The 21659-nt window shown below is 30.5% G+C and overlaps 2 protein-coding genes across 2 annotated transcripts; both read left to right on the top strand.

Moving 5' to 3' along the window:
* The first annotated feature begins 1405 nt into the window (after window positions 1-1405).
* LOC145318408 (uncharacterized) lies at window positions 1406-5602 on the top strand. The gene is made up of 3 exons (XM_080159697.1): window positions 1406-1659; window positions 4092-4190; window positions 4399-5602. Exons 1-3 carry the CDS (start codon window positions 1559-1561, stop codon window positions 5600-5602), a joined length of 1404 nt encoding a protein of 467 aa, XP_080015823.1. The 5' UTR covers window positions 1406-1558.
* Window positions 5603-5847: 245 nt separating this feature from the next.
* On the top strand, window positions 5848-20372 carry LOC145316081 (uncharacterized). The gene is made up of 19 exons (XM_080156375.1): window positions 5848-5948; window positions 6370-6603; window positions 6792-6845; window positions 7226-7382; window positions 7600-7677; window positions 8138-8216; window positions 8781-9684; window positions 10089-10176; window positions 11157-11281; window positions 11631-11738; window positions 12160-12217; window positions 12952-13197; window positions 13385-13485; window positions 13739-13837; window positions 14458-14634; window positions 15125-15231; window positions 15692-15786; window positions 16218-16289; window positions 18440-20372. The coding sequence occupies exons 2-19, from the start codon at window positions 6482-6484 to the stop codon at window positions 18530-18532; spliced, it is 2763 nt and encodes a 920-aa protein (XP_080012501.1). The 5' UTR covers window positions 5848-5948; window positions 6370-6481; the 3' UTR covers window positions 18533-20372.
* The last annotated feature ends 1287 nt before the right edge of the window (window positions 20373-21659 follow it).

Here is a 21659-nt window from a genome sequence, read left to right as displayed (position 1 = left end):
GGTAAACACGGATATAAATGTCTTGCCAAGGTCTCAAATACTTTCACAGTGATATTTTTAAGCAGAAAAATTATAATACATTTATGGAGAGTACGTACTAAAATACGTCTGTCCTTTGCTAGCATGTAATTTTTTTTATTATTTTAGAATTTACCTATCTTTGAATCTTTGCATGAAGATTCTTATAACAATATGGAATAATCTTAAACATGTTGATTTTCAGTTGTTATTATCTTTCAATTAAGGCGTTTAACTGGTTTGTGTTAAATAAGTCTGTAGATTCAAATAGAATTAGTTGAAAAAAATGTTTTTAAATTAATTGATCTAAATCTAAACCAAGGATTTAAAATATTTCAAAATATTTTTGTTTTTATTTCAAAATGATTTTAGTATAATTTTTTTGCACATTGTTGAGACCAATGTGTAAACTTAGACTGCATATTTTTATGTGTAATTTTACATCGCATTTACGCTGTGTAAAGTAGTTGTATTTATTTTACAGGAACGCATTGTATTGTTCTTGTTTTGTCTGTCTTGGTATGAGAATAGTTACTAGATCTAATAGAAAATACTAATATTTCTTAAGCAAAGCAACAATTATAAGCATAAATTTTAAAAATCATGTTAAAATATGGCTAATATATGTAACATATATTTTTCTGTTTCATATTCTAACCTATCTTTTATGTGTGTGAGTCTCAAAATCTGTTTGCGCTAAGGGGGACGGTGTTTGTCAGCTGTTCCCTGACCTATTATTGACCGGCCGCTGCCGCAAAGCAACGCACCATGCGCCGCAAAATTAGAGCAATAACATAGATTTGAATTTGAATTTGAATTTCTTTCAGAGTAAATATTCTATAAATATTCTCTAGATATCATTCTAGAAAATGTAAAAAAAATCGAACTGAAATTTTAAGACCAAACCAAGCTAAAACTTAAATATAAATTTTAGCAGTTAACCGTTAGGCTTGAAGAAGCCGAACCTTCAGCCGCAGATAGCTGAATTGCAGCTGAGTCATACTACAATAATAACATTTAAAAAATTGTTTTTAAGGTTAATTGATATTTATATATTTTAATGAAATTAGACAGAAACATACAAATCTAGGAGTAATAATTTGATAACTAATAAGTCTATTGCCCCTATATTATAAAGGACAATGTTCAGGAAAAGAAAAAAGAAAGAGGAGACGAGTTTTAAAAAGGGAAAGAACTTGAACTGAAGGTAAAGAAGTGTAAATAACACTAGGTCAATCTGTTTGTCGCTTAAGTCTGCTTGTGTGTCTGATTTTCTATGTTTTTTTTGTGTAACTTTAAGGGTAAGTATGTGTGTGTGTGTGTTAGTGTGTTGGTGGGTGGGTGTTTGTGTGTGTGTGTGTATTAAGTTGACTAATGAGCAGGCTCTAGTTTGTGTGTGTAGTAACTTTAGAACAAATGTCAATGACAAAATAATTTTAGTGAATATGTTCTCTCCTCTGCAGTTTTAGTTTCTAATAAGTGAAAAATAATAAATTTGTATAAGCAAAAATGCTCTATAGATAAATAATTTGCATAAAGTATGGTTTGGTTGGGCGGAGGCATGTCTGGAGCTCGGAGTTCATCAGAGCCACCAGAGCCATTACAACAACAACAACAGTTCAATAATAAAACTGGGCTAAGGTTTGTTTACATTTTTTTATGTCTTTGCTTTTCGTTTTCCTTATCGATTATATAAAGTATGAAGGGGTTTTTGTCTGAAGCTTAAGATCTCAATGCAATGTTTGGGTTCTATATTTTCGGTAAGCTTCACATAGGATCTCTCGTTTTAAGCTATTTTATTTTTAGATACAATTATTGGAACGGTTTATAGCTATTTTTCTAGCACCTCTCTGCCCCTAATCCCCTAATGCTAAGGGAGAATCCTGTAGTGATATATAAAATTTGATGTTTTTATATTTTATATTTCAAATCTCAAGGACTAATGCAAAGGTTATATCTATGTGTAGACTAAAAGTTTTATTGATGAGTGATCTTAAGAAACACATAGACATCCAAGTACTGTATTGTGACACATTACAAACTTTCCCGATTTTGTATTACTTTTGAGGAACATGATTCCAGTTACGTCATATTTTTCTTTCCCGAAAAAGGGAAGGGGGGAAGAAAATCTCTTCAAAAGAGATGGGGAAAACCCCCTTTTCTCCCATCTCTTTTTTCTTCCCCCCTTCCCTTTTTTTCTTTCCCCCTTCCCTTTTTCGGGAAAGAAAAATATGACGTAACTGGAATCATGTTCCTCAAAAGTAATACAAAATCGGGAAAGTTTGTAATGTGTCCTGTATTGTGGCTGTTCACCTAGCCTCAAGTTACAATTTATCTTGAAAGAAAATAAATAAAACCTGCTTCGGACATATGTAAAGCTTTCCCGAAATCAAGCATTTAACCGGATCATTAGTTGGCGGAGATCTAAACATAACGACAAAAAATAAAGTTATAATGGAAAGTTTAAGACATAAAGCGTAGCATCTTTACAATTAATGAATATTATTATTATTAATATATTATAAGAATCTGGTAAGAATATAAGATTTTTGTAACGCTAGGAAATCAGAATCAAATGCTATAAATAAAAACAAACATATCATTAATTCTTTTTAGCTTGTGTTTTTGAATTTTTATAAAATCAAAATTGACGTAAAAGTGAAAGGAACAAAACTAAGCTATGTATCAATGATTTCTGTTTAAATCTATTTTAAAAGAATTCATTTACAAAAATCTATAAAAGAAAACTTTTAACTTTAATTAAATGAAATATTTTAAGGCAACAGCATCAATCAGAATGTTTTTTATTTTAATAAAAAATTGTAATTTTACTTGTTTTTTTATCTAAATATAAATTTACATTTGTTGCTTGGTTGTTGATCATTACTAAAAAAATGTTTAATACTTTATTGTTTAATTTATGACATTTTTTATACACTTTCATGTAAAATTAAAATCTTTTCAACACATTCACGTATTTCTGTTTTGCTAATTGCAATATTTTTTTAAAAAACAAAAGTTATACAGTACAAAACTTTCATTCTTTTGAACTTTGATTCTTTTAAACCCCCATCCCTTCTACCCCTTCCCTTTACACCAAAACCAGGGGTTAAATTGCTCAGTTTCAAACAAACCTTTGTACAGTAAACAATAATAGAAGGGATAACCATATTCATTATAATACATTTAACTTTTTCTTTGTATTTTCGAGCACTTTTTCATTATTTTGTTGTTTCTTTACTTTAAAATAACCTAATATTTTTCAAAATATATATCTGATTTTACTATAAATATATGAAATATGGTTAATTTTGTGCAGGTTGACAAGGATTAGATGTGATTTAATCGAAATATATTCCTACAAATTGAGCTGTGTGTTTTTCCTTGGATAGTCTCTTTTCAACATCGCTGCCGTGTATTATTCCATTTATTTTAATAATTTGGCATCCTTTTAATAAAAAAACAATAATGATTATTTCTTTTAAAATATATTTGGTTATAAATAAGACCATAATAAGAAGATCATCAAGACCTTTTTTGTTGTATAAATTCAGTTTAAATGTAACAAAGGGCATTAAAAGTAAATTTGAATAGGTGGCTTAAGTATAAGCTATATATTTAAATAAAAATTAATCTGAACTGAAATAAATTTTAAAATTGTAGATTTTAGAATTAAACCTTGTAGTTTAATTTTTAGTATTCAAATTATATAAGTTTTTTTCTTTTTGTGTTTGCAATGCCCTTGACACTCATGGCATGACAATGACGTCAAACTGTTCCAATTTAGAAAATACAAAATATTCGTTTTGACAATACTAATTTTTTAAGTACAACAAATTGCATACATCCTATATTTTAATTAGGTGGTTTGCTTTAAGATAATTTAAAAGAAAAGGGGAATCTTCAATTACAGGGAGGTGTTTCCTAAGTTGCGTTGATTGTATTTGGCCCTGTAAAAAGTTTAATCTTTTCAAAAAATGTTATTATAGGTAAGGGTAAGGGGGTTAGTAGAATGAGAAACATGTAAAGCTAATAATTTGAAATATAATAATAATAATAATGTATTAAATCAGGAGCGGATTTCCAGTGAAAATCAATGGTTTTGACCTCGGGTCTCAGGACAACTTGGATCAAAACTCAGAAAAGACAAATCTTTACAAATTAAGCTCCAGGTATTGTTTTTTTTTTCAAGGATGGCGTGCGTAAAGAAATTTATTTCATGGTCTAAAAATTTGTAAAGCAATAGTATTTAATATGTTAATCGAATATACAAATATTAAGCAATACAAATAAATACAAATATTTTTAGACTTTGGATTGCAAGTTTTATTTTCATTACTACTCGAACTGAAAAACTAAAATATTCATGCTTTTTTTAAGGTTTGGTTCTGGTTATGTGTCCGGCAATTCTAGTTCCAGTGATGTGCCATGCACGCTGGAACGCAGACGAAGCCTACGCTCCTCAACTCCAGTCAAAATTGGTGGCGTTCAATTTGTCCGCTCGCCATCTCCAACAGGCAATGGGAATGACTCCTGCTCAACTCCATTTGGTCCAGTGGCTGTTGGAAAGGGCAATAAGTTTGGGTTTAAACAGCAAAGAAAACCCCGACAACGTCAAGATATTAAGCAGGAAAATGACGCAATGAATGCTACTGAAAGTAGTTCTAATACAACAAACAATGAACAAAAATTGATGGAAAACCAATATTTAAATGACAATAAATCATTAACGGAATCACAAAATCAATCAATGACAGAATCAACTGCTCAAATGTGTACGAATCAATCAATGATGGAATCATCAAATCAATCAAGTATTAAAACATCTACTGAAAGTTATAGCAATCAATCATTCACAGAGTCAACAGCCGTTAGTTCGACCAATCAATCAATTGCACAATCATCTAATCAATCAATGATGGAATCTGTTCAAAGTTATAGAAATCAATCAATCACAGAGTCTACTGCTTTTAACTCAATCAATCAATCATCAACTGAGAGCTTTACAAATGAAAGTTATAGCACTCAATCTAGTTCTGATTTGGAAACAACCAATAAATCAATAAAAGAATCGATGATTCAAAACTCCGCTACTCAATCTTATACTGAATCTAAATCAAACAGTCAAATCAATCAATCAATAAGAAATAATAGTCAATTAAATGAATTCTCCGAAACTCAAATGTTTGAATCAAGTGTTCACAGCTCATCAACCTCAAAGTACTCCAATACTCATGAAAATGGGTTTATTGATTTTGGACTGTATGATTCTAAAGGAATAGATAAAACAAATAAAGTAGAGTCTCATCAGAACCATAAACTTGAGAATTCATCATTAGTAAGTCTATCAGAAACAGGTAATAATACTCAATCTTTCAAATCAGAATATCAGAAAGAAGAAAACAAGAATGTTATTTTGCAAGATCATGAAATGTATAAAAGTGAAGCACATGAAAAGTGTAACTTTACAACAGTTCAAAAGCCTATCAAAGGCTGGCAGTCACAAGAAACTACAACAAATACAAATGAAAATCTAAAGATGAACCTTTCCGAAACTAACAAAGTTAATAAGGAACAAAAATAGATATTTTTTAATTATGATCATCATCTTTTTTTTATATTGTTAATGATGATAATAAAGTATTAAATATTTGGAACCATTGAAATAAAACAAAGGTTTCGTCGTATTTTCACATTAGCAAGGTTAGAGATCCCCGCTGGGGTAGTAAATAGGATAAAAGCTACTGTGAAAATACGACGAAATCCGCTGCTTCGTTTTCTTTCCATGATCCAATATTTGTTTAAAATTTTCTATTTTTATTAACAAAGGAATCAAACGAAACATCTCGGGAATCTTTTAAAAGTGCCACGTTACTGCGTCCAAGCCAGTACAGGAAAGAAGCAAAGGATAAAACTGTGGATAATTACAGGTAGGTAGCATCAGAGAGAGGTGGGACAATGGGTTGTTAATTACACTATTCTCCAAAGTTTTAAAATAATATTTTCTTGTTCGTTGACTTAACGACTTTGGGGACTTCAGCGAATTTTGATTGGTTGATATATGAAGTTGAGTGTTCAAACGTCTTAACCACTAATTTTACGCTAAAGAAGTGGTAATATCATCATTTGGGATTTACATCAATTTATCAGACATTGTCTTATCCCTTTATATCCCTGGGTATCATTTACAGAAATAAACCTTACTAGGAGTAGAAGAAAATTTCGATAAAAGATGAAAAAGTAAAACCATGCAAAGTTAAGCAGATTATAGCCATGCAATCATAGTTATTATTATAGAATTTTAGACAGACAGACATTTTGTTTCTTTAACTAAGAAAAATTTAATTTCAGAGCCTACAGAAACTCGTTAAATCTGTCAACAAATTCTCTTGACACTGTTGGTGCTGAGTTTACAGCATCTGATATTACCTCTCTTGAGCGGAAAGAAGTCAAGAAGGAGAAGATGGAAGTCCTCGTCAACAATGAACCAATAAATCTTGATGATAATATAAGTAATACAGAGACAGAAAGAAATGATGCAACTACAGATGTGGATTCTAGCTCACAACTTGAACATGCTTTGAGGTAATTCAGAATTTTTTCATATGGCTCTGATTAATTCAAAATATTACTGCTAAATCTAACTTCACTATGAAATTAATTAAAAATGTAAAAAGTAAAAACTAACCTTTCCAACAAATCATACGTTTCCTTCTACTATTTTTTTCTTATTTCATTTAAATTTGCTGGGTAATTATCATTCTTTACTTCAGTAACATATCTGAGAAGCTACAGTTCTTCAAAAGTGAATCAAGAGTTGGCAAAAGGTAATTTCAATCTCCAATAAAGTTGTCAATTAATAACAAGCAAATTATAAACAATGAAAGGTTGTATTTAATATTAAGAGAGAAATGTTAGCAATAAAGCAACTCTGTTAAATTTCCTAATCTATAATCTGTTATTAACCTAAAGTGGAAGCCTTTTAATGTTTATTCTCTAAATTTATTAAGATACAAGCAATATGTTTAATTTCATATTTTTTTGTATTTTAAATTTTTCTCTAAAGTCCATGTTCATTGAATAGTTTTTAACTAAAGTCCATGCCTTGAACTTTTCCACCAATAAAACAACACAATTAGTCTAGGTAATTGTGACAGTCTGAAAAAATATACAAAAAAACAAAAATATTTTTATTGTTTATATCCAGATTTACTGGTGTTGATGAAGCTCTACAGAATGTGAAGGATAAGATGGAGATATTGTGTACAACAGACAATGATAACATCAACAATGATAATACTAATAATAGTCTCGAGAATGTTCTTTGCAATATGAAGGATACTCTCTCAAGCATTAGGAGTCAAGTAAGTTTAAATTGTTTAAAAAGGAAAAACTTTATAAGATCTCTAGATTCAAAGGTTTAGATTAAATAGGCTTTTATCACATAGTTTTATTAACTTTGTTTGTAAATTGTAATATTTAAATAAATTTATTCATATTATAATAGCAGATATGGTAAAATTCAAGCTGAATTGCTATAAAATCAAAACACTTTTGGCTGAATTAAAAATTCTGATTCAGGTAAATCATAAAACTTTGTTGGAGTTGAACAGAGAACTAACACCGTTTGATCTGCCTGCCCTTAGTCCTCTGCCACAGGTGAGTTGTTTTACAATTCAAATATTTATTTTTCTAAATAAGACCCTCCACACTGGAAATGCCAGGTTCATTTGTAAAACACAGTTTAACTAGCAAATGGATAAAAAACATTTGGATATTTTTACAGGGTTATTTTTGTCGTCAATTAAGGTTGCTAATATAGTCCTCAAATATTGGTCAAAACGTTCTTCCCTGGTCATGGATGGGGTTAGGGTAAAATAGTAAGTGTTGAGATCGGGGGTATCAATATATTAGCCAGCTTGGAGAAATATTTTTTCAGAAATGCGAGAATCTCTCTCAATCTCCATGTATTCTATATCTATTAATTAGCGTATGTTCTCCCAATAAATATTTATTTATGATGACTTTTTCAAAAATCTAAAAAAAAATTAAAGTAAATTAATATGATTAGTGCAGCTACTCCATAAATCAATATAAAACAATACATTAAATATTTCAGCATGTAGAAGGGTCTAGTATAAAGAAGTACAACATTGCAGATGAGATTGGTAAAGACCTGGCTCTTGTTGAAAAGATTGGTATGCACACTTTTTCTGTAAGAATGTATCAAGAAAGAATATCTACTAGTCATTTTCATTTGAAAGTATAAAATTAAGCATATGTATGCATTTTTAATACAAATGAAGTTTTAAAATTTGATACATTCTTACAATCTTGATTTTTTGATGTATATACATATTGTTTTCATTAAATTAATTTCCAGGACAAAAAAAAAACATGAAATTTATATACAAATTTTACATTGATCACTTTTATATTCAAGAACTAGATAAAAGTTTTTTTTGTATTTACCATTTAAAGTTGGTTATTACAATATTACTTATACCGGTTAAAGTAATGTTCACCTTTTATTTTTTTAGAAGTGCAGCTACTTTATATCTTGGGTATGTTTGTCCGTCCCTCTCATAGTTGTGTTTGTGGGCGAAACTGGGTCTTGTTGCGGATAGTACAACAATTATAGGATTGTTAGAATTTAAAATCCAGTGGAAATAAAAATTAGTTTTTAAATATGAAATGGAGAGGCGAAGAATATTAAGAAATATGAAAATAAGAACATCACCTTTTAAAAAAAATTATTTTAGGTCTTGAATGTAGAAAGAACCTGGTGAATAGTACAGATAACATGCAGAAATTAATACAACAACAAAATTATAACTCTTCAGAGGAAACCACTCAAAAAACTGCCAGACAGCAGCAGCAGTACAACTGTACAACAAAAACACAGCAAAGTAGCTTCACTACCAAGGAATCAAAGGAATACTGTAGTTCAATTACCAACAAAAATTCAGCATTTTCTGCAGTCAATGAAGAAATTAAAAATAAATATTCTGACAATAAAAAAGATCATGAAATATCAACTGATGTTAATGAGTATAATGTTAAAGCTAATATTGTACTTAGAAATAAATCATTTGAAATAAAGAATGATGAAAATAGAAACTCTGGAGATCAAACTGATGAAGATTTTAATGACATGGAAGATGAGTTTGTCAGTCTTGGACTTGCTAAAGGCGCCAAAGTTAAATCTGTGGAGAAATCTCGTGAAAGTACTTTTGTTGATGATTCATCAGCAAGCAAAGATAAAGTCGATTTAAATCCTTCACCACAAAATTTGATTCCCCAAAGAAACTTTCTAACCCAATGCTTGTCAGAACTGGAAAGTTGTATAATTTCAAACAAAAAATTCGGCTCATCTAAATCAGATTTCAGCTCAACAACTGATTTTACAAGTTCTAGTTTTGACTCAGAGACACTCACTGTTGAGGATCATGATTTGACAACTGAAACTGAAACAGAAACAAAAACTTCTGAATATGATCACTTTGTGTTTGGTGAAGTTGTGCAAAATAATATAGCTGTGAATTCTGAAGTTGCCAACAAAATTGAAACTGATCATGAGATGGAAAGCGGTGATGACAAGTCTGTTCATAATTCCACTGCAGAGAAGAATTTGTTCTTTCTTACTGAATGTTCTTCTTCTGATAGGGAAAAAAATATAAAACTTTGGAGCTTTAATATAATATAACATTCTCCCCATTTATATGTAAACTTTTTATTGATTTTTTTAGTAGCGGAACTACTCTATAATTCCCTCAGAATGTCCGTTGATTTTCTCAGCTGCTGTTTGAGACATTAGACAGATTTTTTCTCTATAATTTTTAGCATCCAGTATATAATTTACTTGGTCCGCCAGTCTGTCATTTATGCTACAAAAATATAAAATTCCAACATAAGAAAAATGTTTAAGGTTTTGTGATTTTTATATTATATTCTTCATTTATAACCATGTGTACATATGCTCTTTAAATCATTTTGCCCGTTTTCTGTGCTTCGCTATTATAAAATGTTGTCATCCTTGTTTTAAAAAATTTATATTTATTTGTATGAAGAGAGGAGGATTCAGCTAGAATACAGAAAAGGATAAGAAACAGAACAATAGATTATCATGACCTGAAGAGCCTGATGTGGGAGGGAACGGTAGGTTTTTCCAGGAACGGCTACTCTATAACATATGGTTTAAATTGTCCAAATAAATCCAGTATTATAAATTTTATCTAAGAATAGGACTCTACATAAATATATTCAGCAAAGCTAAAGACAGCCCTTATAATATAGGAAATAGTGACATAACAACTAAGTATTTCTCACCTCTTGTAGGAGAAAAAATCTAAATTATACATAAAAAAAAATTTACATGCAAAGAGAGAGTAAGAGATGTTAAATGTGCGTGTGTTGAGTTGATATAGGAACAAAAATATAAGATTTACGTTAATTCATTTGCTAGAATATTTGTAAAAAATATAAAATTGCATGGATTAAAAATTTAAAAGTCTAACTTTCTAAGGTTTAATAAGTGTTAGTTATTTACATGTATTTCATGTTATCAAATTTTGTGTTTCTTCTAACAAAACCAATTTTACCCATGAGTAACCCAGTAAGGAAATAGATTGATAAAAAATACTTAAGAATTTAAAAATCATACAAAAAACATAAATTTTTAATGCAGATTTAACTCTCGGCGGCGGCTAATGACTGTGTCATTTTTATCAAAATTGCGGTTATTGTTGACTTTTTCACATCTGACGGCTGCAGATTGTAAAAATTGAATATCCAGGCTCGGCTGCCGTGCGTCCGCCACCAGTAAGCCTCATGGAAATCAAATTTATAATTTTAAAAATCAGCCGGCAGTCGAAACTTTTCTCAAATATGGCATGCATCTATTTTTTTTAAATTATTCACTCCAAAGTGGTATCAAACTTTAGGTTCAGTCGCGGCTAACGCACGGCTGCCGAGCGCTGATGAATAATGATGTTGATTTAAATGAAATTTTAATTGGTTCTTAACTACTTTTTTGCATGGGCATGATTTAATCACAGTGCATGCCTAACCTTTGTACATAATAAACCCAATGCTAACCCTATAAGATCAAATCACTCTTATGTGAGTGATGTCTTCAGGTGCAATCATACCAGGAGACCCAGTACGGTACGAGCACCAGCCTCCAGTCCAGACAGGCCATGGTACCCGCGGACGGCAGCCAGTCAGAGATGGCCAAGGATGGCTTGGGTCTTATTCTCCAAAGGTAATATTAAAGTAGGAAATCATGATTATTTAAAAACTAAAAATGTTTACATAGGGCTAGCCCAGTTATTTTTTTTCAGGATTTAAATCATTTTAAATGACTAGCATCTAAGGGCTCTGTGTTCGAATTTTCAGGGAAGGACCGAAATATTGCCCCAAACCATCCTTAGATATATTAATAAATAACCTAAAACTATCATGGTATCTATGTGAAATTTCCCTAAAATGGAAAACTCAATCGGTTCAGTAGTTATCAAAATCATAAGTTACAGACAAAAAAAACTTAATGCTTTAAAAATCTGCATATATTAATCAATGTTGTTATTGTCTTTTGAATTAAACATGTTTAGATTGAAGAATATTGAGCACAAATTGGATGAATTGAAAACAATAGAATCCTCAATTTTAACTCAAGATTCAAGACGACATTCATTACCCTCTATACTTTCTGCTATGAGGTAATTAAATATCGAAGTTTCGTGATTGTAATTGTCAAAAAGTTTTCCCATTGGTACACATAATTGATAATTGACTCGAAATCATAAAATAAAAATAAAACATTCATATATAACCTGCAATGTTGAATCTTTTCTATGCATATAAATTGGTGATCGAGTACGTAATTGATGAAAAGGTAGGATAATCCATGCAGCAAAGCAAATTTATAAATAAAGCCATGGTCATATTGACTTTCCACTTTTCAATCAAAACTTCCTATGAATTTCTTTCATTTATAAGCTTTATTCTTTTGGATATTTTCTTCCTTGTTTTTGTTAAAACATTTTAAATCTTTCTCTACTGCCATATTCAAAGAATAAATTATTCCCAGGCACTTTTATGGTTGAAGTTTTGTTGTTCTAAAGATTTATACATTTTAAGGAAAATTTCAAGTGACTCCTTTGGGCGCAATAAATCATCAGAGAGCCCAGAGAAAAAGGTAAAATACTACAGATAATTTAGATTAGTCATCAGTTATTTTCTAAAAAAACTAAATCCAATTAAATTACAATAGCCTTAGAACAATAGAACATAGTCATGCACCCAACAAAGTAGCATTTTGAAGGACAAAACAGGGTTATAGGGTAGCTGCACTTTTTAAATGTCCATAATCTTCAATTAATTCTTCTTTTCTTCCTTGATGTTGAAAGAGATTTTATAGCCATGCAATGGTAATTTGATGAAATCAAACTTGCTAAAAATTTGAACTCTTGTTTATGTTTGCTCTATATATAATTTGTCTATTATAAAAGAGCATAAATGTTACTTTATAGAGAGATTAAAGTTGACATACTTCTTTACACATTAACATTTCTATTTTAAACTTTTTATCAACTGCTTTATGTATGGTTAGAAGTAACATATTTATGACTTTTATTATGTGGTTATTTATAGACAATTTAGATTGAAATTTGAAATCATTTATATTCTAGATTTATGTTTTAGTTCAAAAAAGTACATTTTCATGTTTTGATGAGTATCTAAAAAAATCTAGTTTTTACATTATTTAATTCATTAATATCACAAAAATTTAGCATGTTATACATACATCCAAAATAGAGTTTTTTTTTGCTTTAATTTCAAATTTAGTTAAAAATTTTTAATATCTATTATCTAAAATGGTATTTAGAATTAGGAGCTTTTCAATTCAATGACATTTGTTTTAATATTTAGGTTGCAACAAATGAAGCAGCCCCAGATGATCATGACAACCAGAAAGAAACAAGTGAAGACAAATCAATGAGAGATCACTCCCACAACTCCCACAACGACTGCACCGTCATACACAACAACAAAGATGTTCCTAATGATGAGAATGAGTGTAATACTGATGATGATATGAATGGAATGGATGATAATATTGAGAGTTCTGCCTGTTCAACACCAACTTTCAGATTTTCCTCAGCTGCTATCAAAAAGGTTGATTTTAATTGCATAGCTTCTTCTAAGGATTTGGCAGCCCAAAGGAGACATATAAAAAATAATTTTGCTTATTAATTGTTATTTTGACTGTTGGAAAAGCTTTAGGCACCTTAGCTAGTTTTGTTCATCCTGTGAATTCTTCCTAGCGGAAGGTAATTGAGCATCCAATAATGATTTTATTTAGGGTTATGAAAGTGATGATACAACGTATAAAGAAGATGTTAGTGAATGTAGTAATATGGTTGTTGATCTTATTTCTGACACTAATGATGAAGGGGATAATAAGTAAGTTTTCGACTTTAACTAATTTTATATTATAAAGTAGTAAGCATTTTTGTCTGTATCTCTTTAACTGCATAACCCCCCGCCTAGTGCCCCTAGAAGCCTCTAGCAGCGTATCCGCTTGATTTATATGAATTAATAATTTTTGATGTTTTTTTAGTTTTATAAAACATATCGGCCAAATTTACTTGCAACAGTAGATTTTTACCAAATCAAGCTTAATAGCAATCTGTGTTTAATTAATTTAATATTTTAGACCCTCGTACAAGGGATTTGATGTGTATATAAGTGACCTGAGTGATTTGACAGAGAGTGAGGATGAAGATCCGGATGCTAGAAGAAAAAGAATTGAAAGGTAAACAGAAATTAAATTGTCCAAGGATAGCAATGAGCTTTCAGCTGTGAAACAATTATTGATTCAGAGAAAGACTTATTAACAATTTATGATTGGTTTTTGTAGTTCCTGCAAAAATGTAGGCTAAATAGTCAAAGAAATCATCGAACTGGATTGCAATTAATTGATAGCATTGGTAAATCATAATTAACCAACTAAAATCAATATCTCACTACATAAGGATTTACTGTAATAGTAATGATTCGCTCTCTTGTATCTAGAGTGTATCCGACCGACAGTTGACTACAACAAGATGTGACTAGCGTTTATTTTTAACACTTTTTACTATCAATTTTTCAATGATGTTAATTTGTTTCGGTTAAGCTAGTTATTGTTATATTTTGTAGCTGGACAAAGTGTCTCAAAAATCAATCATGTGACGTCATAAAAATGAGGGAGATGAGAGGAGAGGTGGGGAAGAAACCCCCTAAAAAGAGATGGATAATCACTCATTTTAAAATATTATATTATTTTGTAAATCTCTTAGTGAAGTGAATAAAGCAAATTTAGCTTGGTCAGTTCATGACGTCACATGGCTGATTTTTGAGACACTTTGTCCCGCTACCATATATTTCTTTTAGTTTAGCGACTGCATTTGCTGCCAACTACCAGGAGAAGAAGACAACAGTGGCCCGCTCCCAGCTCAACATGGACATAGATACTGTCTCTGAGAGGAGTGAGGATGAGAGAGAGGAGAAGAGAGAGGACAGACCCAAGAGACAGCGGAGACAGTCTGGGCGCACCAGAAGTATGTCCAGGTATGAAACAGAATTTTTTTGATTGTAAGAAAACATATTTTTTGTATCCACTTTTATATTAAAAAATATTGCTTTGAGAAGCTTAACCTAAAAAGATAGAGTGGATGCTAAACCGGACTGGCAGATATCGTTTTACTTTGTGTTCAAGTTAAAAATAAAGAAAAGGACTAAAGTTTTTTGTTAAAGAGAAAAAAGTAAGCTTCTCTATAAGTTACTGATGTATTTTTTTCGTTCTGTTTGACCTTATTTCCGTCTTGCTAAATTTCTGTGAATTTGATTCATTTGCACACTGTGGCTAGCTATAAGTACACTAAAATCAAAATTGTGTATTTTGTCGATAAGGTTTAAATCTTGCAATATGAGTCTGTTTCTAAATACACATAATTTAATAAACACACTTACAAAAGTTGAGATAGGCTTGATGACACTAGAAGTTAGTAGAGCATTGATAAAATCAAATAATTTTTCAACATTGAATATTTCATTTCAGAGAGAGAAATAAGATTCGATATTGTTGGAGATGTCACCACGCAGGACATGAGAACTGGGAGTGCCAGGAGGATGTTCAACCTGGAGGATGGTGTCCCAGATGTCTAGGTAGGTTTATAGATAACTGGAAGTACTAGGAGGATGTTCAACCTGGAGGATGGTGTCCCAGATGTCTAGGTAGGTATATAGATATTTGGAAGTACTAGGAGGATGTTCAACCTGGAGGATGGTATCCCAGATGTCTAGGTAGGTATATAGATATCTGGAAGTACCAGGAGGATGTTCAACCTGGAAGATGGTGTCCTAGATGTTTAACCAGATAGTCACAAATATAAAGGTAATATATAACTTCTTGAGGCCCCTAGAATTTAGTGAGAAATTTATTCGTGATATATTGAAATAAAATTGTTTTCTTAGAGGTCAGTGTAAAAACGACATGAATATATGTAGAATTTCAGCTTCAAAAATAACAAAAAACATATAAAGAAAACTAGCGTTGCAAACCAGACATAGTGAGGAAAGCCAAATATATAGCTCTTAATTGCATCATTAAACAATTATATTTTAGAAACCTCACATTGGGAGGATGTGTGTTGGGTAGAGGAGGCCAAGCTGAGATGTACCGTGTGTAATATTCCAGGACATCTACCTTGTGTTCATCAGGTAAAACAATTTTTAAATTGGAAAATATACAAGTGAAATATTTGTCACCTAACGCCGTATCCCCTCAAAGTACGGACACCCCCCCCCCCCTCAATTTTTTTTTTATTTTGACCTAAATAATGAGGTATAATTTTCCGTTCGTTTGGTGAGGTAAGTTAAGGTTAGGTTATATCGGGTACTGGGTAGCCCCGCAGAGTTAGGGCAACGCCAGGTCAGACAATGAGACATAGAAAGGAAATCACACCTTTTAACTTTTATTTTAAATATATTTACAAATAGGAGAAAGGGTTCTGTGCTCAAAAGGCCCCTAAAGGGAAAGCACAAAAATTAAAAATTCAATCAAACAAAACGGCTTGGCAGTTATAAACTTTCTTACTAAAACTGCAATAAAAACTAAAGATTTGGTTGTAAATAACAACAAATAATCTTAGGCTACAGACTTTCGGCAGCGTAAACTGGTGATTGATACCTTTGGCTGGTTGGCTTTTAAAGACTGGTTTCAGGTAAATTTTATCATCGTTATACATTTTGAAAATACATATTAAGAATTGTTAATATGAAATTTTGGGAAGTGGAATTAGGCTGTAACTTATCCCAGCAGGAAATGATGAGGTTAATAGAAGTAATATTAATTAAAATGAAAAAGTTTTTTAAAAATACTTTTTTATCGTTCTTATCAAGGCTGAAAACTAATGATATATTTGATTAGTTTTCAGCCTTGATTTGTAATCACTAAACATCTATCTACCAACCAAAAAAGTTTTGATTTAAAAAAGGCTTTTCTTTCAAAATTATATTTACACAGTATTACACACGATTGCACCAAAGTTTCTTAGCCCATGTGCGAGGCCTAAAACCATCGTATCCCAACCACTACCTTTTTCTTATAGATGTAATCCCATTTTGGTGAAATTATATGTTCAACCTTAAAATATAAGTTAGAACATCAGACAACGATATTATAAGCTTTAGAATTTGATTATTTAATTATGTAAAGATTCAAAGCATCTTTAGTTATTTTTGATATCAAATTTAATATATTGCATAATAATCATTTCGTTGATATATATTTTCCTATATGTTAAGAAAATTTTTGGAAATAAAATTTCCTTTTACGTAAATTTTTCCAAATCAAAAACATAAAAAAGAAATTCTTGGAAAATAAAGTTAAAATAAACTTTTAGAAAAGAAGACAAATATCAAATAACTTGAGCATATTATGAATGTTTTAATTTGGCAAAAAAAAATATCAGTTCCTGACAAAGCAGTATTAGTAAGTTTTGATTGTGATATACCTTAAAATATTGTCCAGTATGGCTTCGAAACAAATTTATGTCCGCTGAATTAGAACCAGTTCTCAGCCATACTTAAAAAATTAAGTATAGCATCGTATTATAGACAATTTTCCACCAATATTAAAAGAAAAAAATCATAATATGTTATAATTTTTCCTTTTAATATCCGCGGAAAGCTGTCTATAACACAATACGATAAATAACTATTATATATTTCCATGTAATTGGAAATCACTTTCTTTTACAAAATGAAGGGTTAACTTATTCATAGCAAAATTTAGATTTCACTACTTGGAAACTTTTTGGATTCCCATTAAAAAATTTTATGAAACTTTTCTATACAAATTGTAAAAAAAGTTTTTATAATTATTTTTGTTTCTAACAAAAGCAATAAAATATCTTGCTTATATCTCTATTTATTGTAACATTTTAGTTAGTATGGGGGAAATCTAGATTTTAAAAGCGAAGCTTTTCTATAATTAGGGTCGTTCAGTCCGTCCGTCAGTCAGTTTGTAACGGATAGCTTTTTTTCAATAATTTAGGCATGTTAAAATTGTCCTATCGATTTCAAACTTTGCATGATGATTCCTGTAGTAGTAAGGTACGATTTAGAAAGCGTAGCAGCTCTATAATCGTTACCAGAATGTCCGTACGTCCATTTTAAACATGTTGTTTTTTAACTTTTTTAACAAAAATTTTTTATGTGATAAAATCATCCGATTGATCTGATTTTTTGATTACTGATTCCAATTACAATAAGGTATAATATTATGAGCGAAGCATCTCTAAAATCAAGTCCTAAAAATGTCAGTATGTCCTTAAACAAAATTCTGTATTTAGGACATTTTGCAACAAATTTACGTATAATTTTGTCAAAACTTATAAATTCTTATTTTGTATATTCAGTTCTGACATTCTACAAGAGTTAATGTTCGTCTGTCATACCGTTTCAAAGCTTCGCTTTTATGGATGTTGTCATCCTTGTTAACCTTCATTTGATTTTCCTTTATTTATAGTATTCTCTAGTAATTATTCTCTTCAATGTTAGATTTCTAGCCCCTACAGAGAGTAAACCAATTAAAATATTTTGAAATTACACCAAACATGAACAAAAAGGCATAATACCCAATATTCTCAGGAAGCGTGTCTTGCTAAATTTTTGATAATTCAAATGTGAACTTGAGAAATATTAATTGAAGATGTACATATGTAATTACTAATTAGGAAGGTTTACTCAAACATATTATTTGTCTTTTTTGGTATTATATTAAAATAGATTGTTTGTTATGTGTATGTAATGTTATGGGTTCTCCAGTTACATAATAAAGGATTCTACCAACAGATTTTTTTGTGTTCAGGATATGAGTTTCCGGAGCTGGTGGAATTGTTCGGGTTTCACTGGAGTTCCACTTTATAAAATACTTCAAAGAAACGCGATCCAGGATCTATAGACTCACTTATTACTAGCAATCCTAGATTCATATGCTAAAAATATATATGGGAGAAATTCGTGATTTTGTAGTTTGTCATCACAAACAATTTGTTATAAAAAAAAAAATTGTTTATTATTTAGTATGTTTTCTTGCATAAAGTGTTCTCAGCCATACTGAAAAATAATCTATGGCATCGTACTACAGGCAATTTTCCACGAATATTCAAATAAAATCATAAAATCAATACCAGTTTTGTTAGATCAGGCCTTTGGCCTCTCGGGTCTGACAAAACAGGTTTTTATCTTATATTTTTTTTATTTTTATATCCGCGGAAAGCTGTCTATGATACGATGCGATAAATAGATAATATTATGTTAAATATTTGATCAGTTACTATGAAGATTTTTTGTTAGATTTTTTTTGTGTAAAGCGTAATTTTTCTTAAAATGTACTTTTTATGTTTAGTTTAGGCTATGTTTGGGGTGAGGGTTGGAAAAATTAAAATAGCCATAAAACTAAAAACTTAGTATGATTTTTATGTGTCAAGTATAAATTTGTTTGACGCTTTTCAAAACAAAAATTTTATCTCATAAACATAACAAATAGTATTTTATATTTAAGTTTTGAATAGTAATTATAATGATATTAAGAATTAAAAAGCTTTAATGATAGGCTTCCTTGTTTATAGTTTATTTTGAAGATTTCCTTACTTTTCATTTGTAACACACAAATACACTAACTTTTACATAAAAATACATTTACACACAGACACACACAAACACAGAATTTGTGTGTGAGTATTTTAGCAAGTGTATCATCACAGAATATGCAAATTGTATGCTTAAAAATTTTAACATTTTCCAACTTTTTTCACTTGGGTCATGGTGCCTCTTTTTACATACAAATATACATCCTTTTATATAAAGTTTTTGTATGTTCGTCCATTAGGATCTACCTAAGCACTGAAAAGGTGTTCTCGTTCTTCATGAGTGCTTTACATCGGTCCTGGGATGGTTTTAGCCTCGGTAGCCCTGATAATCAAAGGGTTGAAATTACTGCAATAAAATCAATGAGTTTTACTTTTCTTTTTATTTTTATAACATGAATGTTAATAGTTTGTAATTGTTGTACTACTTTTGGACATCATTTTTTAAATAAAGCAAATTAAAATGAGGTCAAAGGGAAAATGAAAAACGACAAGTTTTGACAAATAATTGTCAACTTTCAAGTAACAAAAACCATAGCAAAAAATTTGGATAAGTTTTGCCAACTTTTCTTTTACTTTAATTTCTGGTTATTTTTTACTTTGCTTTAGTATTTGTTTGCGTCTTAAACAACTTCATATTTTCCTAATATAAAAAGTAGATTTTTACCTTAAAAGCAAGACATAAATATAAATAGATACAGTTAATTTATTATGATGCTAAGAATAATTTCATCCTTGCTTTTGTTCCCCTTGACAGGAAAGATGACTTTTATTATGCAGATTTGTTGGCAAGTACTGTAATAATATTCTTATCACAAGCGAAGGTATTCTACAAATTACTTGTATCAGACGCCCGGTCGGTCTTAATTAACGTTTTTCTTTTCTTGTTATCCTTTGTTTTAGTTTACCACATTGCAAACAAAACGTTCGAGTTCTTTCGCACTTACACATACAAAAAAAGATTATGTTTCAAATTTCTTGTTCTCGTTTGGCCCCCTTTTACAAAATATTATTAAATTCTTTTCTCTTCATGAACGTAACCTTCCTTGTTATATTTGTCTCATTGTGTACTATACAACATATATTTTATTTGTGTTATAGAATAATGTATTTTTATTTATATTATTTCTAATAAATATAGTTTTCAAAATTTTATCTTTGTAAATTAAAGTTTATGGAACGATTCTACTCTATCATAAATAGTATCTCTATGGACGTAAGTATGTCATACTACGGGAGAAATAGATTTAAAAGGGTCTATATGAAGTAGACTTCATTAGTTTCAAGTTTTCCTTGTAATGTTTATTTATAGTATTACTAACTTTTTCCATATGTCTGTCCAATGACCATAAATGAAATTAACTCGGTGGCTAATACAAAAATAATAAATCTGTAATGATTTTTATGTTTCAATTAATTGACAAATAGAATTTACTTATATTGATGTTATTTTTTAATTATAAATAGGGCTTAGGGGCCTCAGTCGCATTTAGCAGTGTGGTTTTAATAATAAACTTTTTAAATCGCAGCTGCAGTCTGAACCTCAGCCAATGTCCCCCTCAAGTCTCTCTAAATATAATCTAACCTAAGCCGAATCCACTTAGCTTTGCAGCTACTCTGAGGTTTCTAAGCAGCCGCAGCTAATTTGTGCCTTACTAGGCCCAAGCAAACCCTAGCTGCATCCACACACATCCACAGCCAGCCTCTGCTACAAATTTATTTCAGCCGCAGCTGTTTTAAAAATTTCTTTTGAAAAATTACAAATTCTGACCTGATTATAAACTTGTGGTTGCTCAATGATTTTATATTTTATTACTCATCGTTCTTTTAGTACTAAAACTTCGAACCTATCTTCATTTGCTTTGCTAGTTGGCAAATGGGCAAAATACATTTTATTGAGAAGCTGCGCTTTTGCTGACAAAATCGTGAAAGTTTTCATATTGTGGTGTTTGCCATACAATAATTATCATCACTACTTTCACTTATATACAATATGTGTGTGTGTGTGGGTGAGTGTGTGAGTATGTGTGTGTGAGTATGTGTGTGTGTGTGTGTGTGAGTGTGTTGTGGCTGATTGTCCTGCTCTGGGGTTATGATCTCCAGCCTGATCTCTCATGATCCCTTCCGTTCACTTTCCAGAATATCTTCATGTGGACCCACTTCTTGTGGTACCAACATTTTCAATATCGTATTTTCAATTTCCAAAGCTGCATATAGTGGATCATCCTCCCAAAAAGACTATGTTATTTCTTTGTTAAATGAAGTTTCCTTAAATCCCTTAATTTTAGTTATTCGAGACTCTTAATGCTCGTTTTGAAATATCCTATAATATGTAACGTGGACCCCTTTACACTGTAATGCCTCATGCATTATTTGTTTAGGTTCAATTGGAAGAATATTAATTTTATAGTTCCTTTTGTATTACATATTTCTTTTTCT

Source organism: Acartia tonsa, chromosome 4 (genome assembly GCF_053477335.1).
Source record: "Acartia tonsa isolate MP-2025a chromosome 4, ASM5347733v1, whole genome shotgun sequence".
NCBI lineage: Eukaryota > Metazoa > Arthropoda > Copepoda > Calanoida > Acartiidae > Acartia > Acartia tonsa.
This window is presented reverse-complemented; position numbering and strand designations above follow the sequence as displayed.

Bases quoted from the DNA above. Each gene is read 5' to 3' on its own strand.
- LOC145318408 (XM_080159697.1), top strand. From the start codon at position 1,559: ATGGTTTGGTTGGGCGGAGGCATGTCTGGAGCTCGGAGTTCATCAGAG. The intron at 1,660-4,091 runs GTTTGTTTACAT...GTATTAAATCAG, and splicing joins AATAATAAAACTGGGCTAAG to GAGCGGATTTCCAGTGAAAA. The intron at 4,191-4,398 runs GTATTGTTTTTT...GCTTTTTTTAAG, and splicing joins CTTTACAAATTAAGCTCCAG to GTTTGGTTCTGGTTATGTGT.
- LOC145316081 (XM_080156375.1), top strand. From the start codon at position 6,482: ATGGAAGTCCTCGTCAACAATGAACCAATAAATCTTGATGATAATATA. The intron at 11,282-11,630 runs GTAATATTAAAG...AAACATGTTTAG, and splicing joins TTGGGTCTTATTCTCCAAAG to ATTGAAGAATATTGAGCACA. The intron at 15,787-16,217 runs GTAAAACAATTT...AAATAATCTTAG, and splicing joins ATCTACCTTGTGTTCATCAG to GCTACAGACTTTCGGCAGCG.